Raw genomic sequence first — 7,230 nt, 5'->3', positions numbered from 1 at the left:
CTCTTGTTGCTGGTGAGGGACCTCTGAGTAAGAGTCCGTGGGGGTAATAGAGGCTCTGATTGACACCACCTTATTGGTAAAATAAGATAAAAACAATTCACAGTCATCATTACTTCCAGCTGAGGCACAAGGAGGGGTTGGGTTTGCCAGCTGATCCACAGTCTTAAACAGAAACCTGGGATTGTGTTTATGTGTAGTAATGAGTTCAGATAAATAGTGTGTTCTCGCATCCTTAACCAAGTTATTGTATTTAATTAATAAATCCTTCAGACTGAGGTAATGGACTTGGAGACTGGATTTTTTCCATCTGCGCTCTGCTTTCCTGCATTCCCTTTTTAGGCTGCGAATGCTGTCATTTATCCAGGGTTGCTTACTAGCTTTAGACGTAGGCCTAACCTTTAGAGGAGCAGCAATATTTAGTGACGACAAGCAGATATGATTGAAGTGATCGACCAGATTGTTGGTGTTGGAATTAGACAGGTGTTGGCTTTGGCTCTGAAAGAATGCGCAAAACTTTGTATAACCCCCCAAACTTGCAAACTCATCTTGTGTCACATTTACTGAATGTACAGGCTGATCACCAATTAATATTTACCTCCCCAAACGCGGATGGGTTGAAAGGAATAGTGGAGGTTCCAACAATGTACTTAGCTGGAGTCTTGATCCTCTGAGCAGCCTGACAATGACATAACCAAAAAAAGATACCAGATTAATATTTCTTTTAGCAAAAACAGCCACCATGTAACCTGGATGTATTGTTTCTAAGACAATGAAAAATGCACTGAGCCTCACCTTCTCCTGGACATAGGCCACCATGTCAGGAAAGGAGGGCATTGGCTTTGGTCCCTCCTTCTCTGAGCTCTTGGTAGGAAAAACTCTTAGCACCTTCTGGGCTTCCGCAGACACCTCCTCCCTCCTAAAAATATAGCACAACTTTGATTTTAGTTTTGACTTTCTCCCATCTTATTTGAATCTTTGTGTGTACAAAGTGCTTTCAAGACTTTGTACTACATTGTATTTACTGTTATGTAGACAATTTTTGTGTGTTTTGGGACTTACGGGTCTCCAGCTGCCAGTAGCAGTAGATATCTTGATGGCACGTGATCAGGACCAAACACCGTGCTGGCAAACTTCATGGCCACCTGCCGAACTTGCACTTCCGGCTGGCCATAAAGAAAATTCGAGTGTGTTTGAATTGCCTCGTGCCTAGTTACTAAACTAGTAAACATACCAAATATCTACTTTACCCATGTACGCTCACCTTTCCAATGTATGCAGCCACCAGGGCCTCCATCAGGTTCAGCAGTGCCCCCTGTAGGTTGGCATAAGCTCCAACCATCATAGACAAAGCTTCCTGGATGGCAAGACGGACATCCGGCTCCTCCTAAAGAAGTTGACACAGAATTTTGAAATGTCTATATCGGATACACCACTGTGAAAAGGAATACATAAAAAAAAAAAAAAACTTTGATTGATAGTTTTATTTTAATTGTAGTGTGCTGCCAGTTTTCGTTGCATTGAGATTTTTAAGAGCTTTTTCACCTACCTTGCACATGGACTCAAAAAACTGCTGTACGAGTGCTATATCCTTTGTGAACAGCTGTGGCATGCGGCTAGAGGAGAGGATATAAAGTGTTTAATGTTTTTTTAAGTCTAAAATCCCACACCAAGCTGGCAATGTTTTAAGGAATAAAGAAAGAATTATTTTATTGTACCTTGACAGCTTTCCAACAGCAGAGTAGGCAACACATAGCAACTTAGGATCCTGCAAGGACAAATGTTGTTTAGTAGGCATAAATCAAATTATACTGTATGAAATTACAGTTAAAATGTGCATTTCCATTTGTAGTTTTACCTCCTTGTATTCATTGATGAGCTTGGTAAGGCCATTAAGCAGCATTAGGCCCAACGGTTTATTAGTGTCAGGACATCTGAAAAACGACAAAACACTGTCGTGAGAAGAAATTAAACATGGATGCATCTAGACTAAGAAAAGAAAAGTGCACTTTTCTTACACCATGCAAATGTGATGGACAAACTGTAAGGTGAGAGACAGCAGTTTGTTGTTGGTGTTGGTTCCAAACAGACCATCGTACACAACCTGTGGAGGAAAGGAAAGGACTGATTGTGCCATACACTGGATCATTTCCTTAAAAATTATTTAGCTTACCACCAGACTTACTGTAATATGTATATGCAAAATTGAGACTACAGAAATGTACCCAAAAGCATGGACAAAGAGCCTACCTGGATATTAGCTGGAAAGCACTCTGCGGCTAGGCGTGACCGTAGAAGATGTGGCAGAATCTTCATTTTGACTCTTGTGCTTACTGGCTCGTGTTTCAGCTCTTGCTTCATATTGCCGCCCTAGTGCGCAATGCAAATCAGAATTATAATTAAGAAATAAATAATTAAAGAAAGAAAGAAAAAAAACACAGGTTAAGTTTGAAAATGAAATGTTTATTTTAAAAACCTTTGTCTTAAGAGGAACGTCTCCCAGATACACCTTGTACATCTTGTTGATAATCAGAGGATTGTTCCAATCGATGATGCTGGAAGGTAATAAAACAAGTACATAGCCAATGATATGAATAAAAGTTTATACATTCAGCATTTCTCTCCAATGGGTATAGATACCAGCTTGTCAATCTGTAACTTTCATAACCTGAAGAAAAAGTTATTGGCAAAAAATCAATCATTTAGAGATGAAAGATTTTGCTTTGTGAATTTGTAGCACAACCAGTGTACCTAACAATTTCGTAGTTCACTGCAGAGGAAAGATTACAGGGTGGATGACATCTGTAAAGCACATATGAACCGGGGGCGATTCAAGCTCCTTCCCCTACCTCTGTTTGCTCTTCAGCTCCAGATCAGCTGCAGTGGCCACACTGTGACGAGTGTCGCTTGACGCCACCACCAGGTGCACCACCGTCTCCACCTCTGGGACTTGCTTTGCCTCAATGAACTTCACTATGCCTAGTTTACACTGTTGAAACACGCAATGAAGGAATCGTTAGCTTTATATTCAAGAGAAATGCGACCCAATGCGCATCACCATTCACATATATATTTAAATCATTATGAATGAATACAGGGGCACAAACAAAGACTTAAAAATGTATTGAACAGCTATTGACTGACAGCAAACACACTATTTCTGTATTGAGCTGTGTTTAGAACCTACATTACATTTCAGAGAAATCTTATTTTGACTTTAATGTGAGATGAAATATAGCCACTACTCATCCTCCAGATTCGGCTATTGCACCTGCTCTAGCTGCTCAGCGCTCCACTGAGCCTCTCCAATCACCCTCTTGGCAGCATAGACACTCATTCCTGGGGGAGGCTGGGGGAGTATCTGGCCACCTGCAGCCACTGTCCCGTCTGCAGAACCTCCCTGGGAGGAGGAGGGAGCAGGGCGCGTCGGGGACTCGTTCAACACAAACCTTTGAGGAGGCGAAGAGAGAACAAGTCAGCATTCAAATGCTTCGAAGCGAACGACTAATACACCCATTTCAGTGGGGTTCCAAACGACACAGCAAGAACTCACCCATAAGGCATCAGTAAAACATCTAACATGAACTCCAGCAGCAGCTGCACTGTCTTTGGCCTCTCAGTTAAGTTAAATGGAGACGCATTCTTGGATATGTCTGCAGGATACTTCATATGGTAAAGAGTAGGGATCAGCAGGTGCATCAGGCTAAGGGAAAGAAAGAGAGTTAAGGGAAATCGTAGCCCAAAAAGGAATGGATGGGGCCAGCCCCGTATACAGCGGACAGAGGCAGTATCTGTATTTATACATGTGTTAATCAAGAGACACCTCAAGTGTATACTTCTTATAACACAGTATTGTGATAATAGTAACTATCCTTGTGTCCCCTCACCTGTCCTGCTGTGGCTGTGGCTTGCCTTCCATGGCAGTGAGGAGAGTGGGGGCCAACTCGCACTGTTTTCCCACCTCCAGACGTGGATAGCCCATTTTGATGTAGATGATGGTGAAATTCTACAAAATACATAGATTAGACAATCACCACTCCTGTCTCAACTTAATACTTAAGCAAAATGAAAATAAAAATGGTTTCAGATGAATAAAATATTAAAGTGGTCATATTATGCTCATTTTCAGGTTCATCATTTAATTTTTTCATACTGCACATTACTGCAGCTCCTCTTTTCACCCTATGTGTTGAACGCTCCGTTTTAGCTATGGAGTGATACATCTCACCTCTACAAGATCTTTGTTGGGAGTTGAACATGTGCAGTTCCTAGTTAAGAACTACTAGCCAATCAGAAGCAGAGAAGGGCGGGTCAGTGAGAAGCCGGTAAACACGGCTTTGGTTCAGCTGTATATCCCCTTAGCAGCTTAGCAACATGGACTGGAGCAAGGGTTTTGGAGTGGTGAGTTATTAATCTGTAACAAATGTATCGTTCATCCATAATGTTATAACTGAGGTCTGTCTCTACATCACAGTAACAACTTTATGTCCACTGACTGCGTGGAGGGTAGCTAGTGTTTGGAAGGGAGAGGGGAGGCAGAAGGTGGACGTCTTGTCACTGTGTGCTGCAGTTCAGAGTGTTTTTCCACTGGTGTTTTTGAGGGCATGTCGGACTAGCCGCTTGACGAGCATTATGATTCATTTTTCATAACATCGGCATATAGAGGAGGAAAAGGCTGGACTACAAACAAGCTGTTTTCAGGCAGATCAGAGCAGTGTTCTCTGTGGGAGATGGAAACTCTCTTTGGGAGCTGTACTGGTGTACAATCCACAAAATCTTACATCTAATATTTATTTTATGGTATTAAAACACAGATGTAGACAAGTAGATAAGTTATTATAATTTATATTATGTTATGTTATATTAACTTGCCAGTAAACAATTATATACAGTTACTTTTGCATGCACCAACACCTACCTAATAAGACCAACACTGTAAATTCTTACTCTCACCGTGACAAAGGAGGCAGCTGCAGGATCTTGGTACTGTACCAGCAAAGTTTCTACTGGCAGCTGAATCTTAGGTCGACTTTTGATCCTCTTGTTCAGGTGGACAAGTAACTCCATGACCTAGCAGAGGAGGCACAGAAAGCGATTCGTAATTAAACCACCGGGGGGGGGCGGCATTACGCTTTCACTTTATTCACATTTTTATGAAGGCTAGCTATAAAGCATAGACTCATAAGCCATTGTAATCTCTTTAGGCACCCTTCTTACTTTCTTTCGCACACCCTCCTGAACGCTGGAGAGTTTGAGGAGCACAGGGGGTAGGAACTTGGAGATAATGTCCTGTAGCTGTTCATCGGTTTCTGCATGGCCCAGGCGAAGGAACACACGTTCCAGTTGATCTGTCAAAAAAAAACAAAAGCACAGTTAACACCATGATCAGCTCGTATGTCTCTTTTTCTGGGCGGTATCTGTCATACCCCAAGAATGAACACCAAACATAGGACCTGTTTAAAGCAATCCCTCTGCTATATTTAATATATCAACAGCTTTCCATTCAAATATGAAAGAACAACCCACTGGCTTTATGCAACCACATGCAAAACCAGTCTGTGCGACCTTCGGCTTCATACAGAGTAAAATTCGCACACTTTTACTAGTGAACTAAAAACAGACAGTCCCTCATGCATGTGGCCCCAGTTTGGCTAATAAGCTCATCCTGCCAGCTGCTGTGTTGGTGCAACCATCACCCAGCCCTGCCTTCTTTCTCTTGGCATGGCTCACCAGAAAGCTAACTGCAGTAACTGACAGACTATCCACGCATTTAACCGTCTCTTTGCTGTACCGCTGGCACACAACCAGTGACATTATGCGCAATTAATCATAAATGCCCTAAACATTCAAATTATGAATAGGTAGCTTATATTTTGATTAACACAAATATATTCATAACCTTCGTGATAGTTTCATTTTGACCATGACTGGGCAAACGGCCTCCTGACGTTAGCATTCTAGCTAGCAATATAGCTGAGTAGCTAGCTAACGTTCATGCTCCCAGTTTTTAAATGAAGGATCTTTATCGTTACTTAAAAAAAACATCCCACTAGTTACAATGAAGCTGGTCTGTTGTTCAGTATAGGTTTGACATCCACGAACACGACATTTTGAGAGGTATGAATCACCAATAACGCAGAGAGAAACTTACTGAGTTCATCCTGGGCAGCCATGTTTGCAGAAAGTCATTAGCGACCCTCCCAGTTTACTGAGTGTCACTGCAGGCACAAAAGCCACTCCTCAACAATTGCTTAATCATCACAAACTACATCAAGGGCCCAAACAGGTGTTAAAATTGTATATTGTACACATAAATATATATAACAGTGCCTATATATTACTAGCACTACGTTATTAGTGCAATATGACACAAACAGGTGACAGATTGGACAAAAAAATTATTTTTTAAAATTCATTTTTCTGTTTACTGATTGATTGATTTATTAATCTATTGATAATAATTAATCTATTAATTCTATTTTATTATCATGTTCTCTTATTTTTTATTTCTATTATGTTATTTTAAATATTTTATTTTTATCATTTTATTATTATGTTTTATCTTTATTTTACTTTTCTTTTAATACCATACTCTGCCTCTAGGGTTTCCTCAATGCAAATTTTAGTTTTATGCTGGTAGTGGTCTTTTACAGTTTTTCTCGCTCGCTTTAGTACATTTCTCAGATCAGAAATGAAATTCTCAAAACTGCATGTTCATCCCCTACATCATCTCGTCACTTGTGCACATCATAAAAGCAATTTCTCATTGTTTTGAACATATTGCAAATGCTTTGACACATTGATGCAAATGATTATGTACAATTGTCTGCTGTTTCCTACATTATCAATTGCTTATGTCATACTGATCACAACATATTATACAGGTTCTCTGTTGAATAGTCTTACCACCCTAAACATCTAGGCATAAGTTCATTGCATAAGTCATTACATGCAAATTGGCTGAAAATGTTGTCAAAATCAAAGTCAAACTTTATTGTCATTCTTTGCGTTCAAGTATACAGCTGAATGAAATGTTGTTTTGTACAGACCATGGTGCATAAACAAAATAAGTCACAACATACTACAGTAGCAACACAGCCCTCAGACCATTCACCCAATACACACAATACCAAACATGGTGAACAGTAGCAGTATACTTACTCAACAAAATGACTACTCATAAACTTAAAATTTACAAAATGACCATTTTCAGAGAGTAGTCCTTAAAAATAC

General features: G+C 40.3%; 1 protein-coding gene across 1 annotated transcript in view; it reads right to left on the bottom strand.

The window, feature by feature from the left end:
- ecpas (Ecm29 proteasome adaptor and scaffold) overlaps nt 1-6,302 on the bottom strand; it is a 20,835-nt gene extending 14,533 nt beyond the window's left edge. Inside the window, exons 1-17 of the mRNA XM_046047319.1 lie at nt 6,149-6,302; nt 5,215-5,345; nt 4,951-5,067; nt 3,885-4,003; nt 3,551-3,700; nt 3,269-3,446; nt 2,847-2,986; nt 2,474-2,552; nt 2,248-2,367; nt 2,016-2,101; nt 1,856-1,931; nt 1,716-1,765; nt 1,547-1,613; nt 1,262-1,384; nt 1,060-1,163; nt 793-916; nt 582-676 (exon numbers count right to left, since the gene is read on the bottom strand). Of these exons, the coding sequence (XP_045903275.1) occupies nt 582-676; nt 793-916; nt 1,060-1,163; nt 1,262-1,384; nt 1,547-1,613; nt 1,716-1,765; nt 1,856-1,931; nt 2,016-2,101; nt 2,248-2,367; nt 2,474-2,552; nt 2,847-2,986; nt 3,269-3,446; nt 3,551-3,700; nt 3,885-4,003; nt 4,951-5,067; nt 5,215-5,345; nt 6,149-6,170 (1,781 nt within the window). The 5' untranslated portion in view covers nt 6,171-6,302. The remainder of the gene's footprint in view (nt 1-581; nt 677-792; nt 917-1,059; nt 1,164-1,261; nt 1,385-1,546; nt 1,614-1,715; nt 1,766-1,855; nt 1,932-2,015; nt 2,102-2,247; nt 2,368-2,473; nt 2,553-2,846; nt 2,987-3,268; nt 3,447-3,550; nt 3,701-3,884; nt 4,004-4,950; nt 5,068-5,214; nt 5,346-6,148) is intronic.
- Nucleotides 6,303-7,230: the final 928 nt, after the last annotated feature.

Source organism: Micropterus dolomieu, linkage group LG04 (assembly GCF_021292245.1).
Source record: "Micropterus dolomieu isolate WLL.071019.BEF.003 ecotype Adirondacks linkage group LG04, ASM2129224v1, whole genome shotgun sequence".
NCBI lineage: Eukaryota > Metazoa > Chordata > Actinopteri > Centrarchiformes > Centrarchidae > Micropterus > Micropterus dolomieu.
This window is presented reverse-complemented; position numbering and strand designations above follow the sequence as displayed.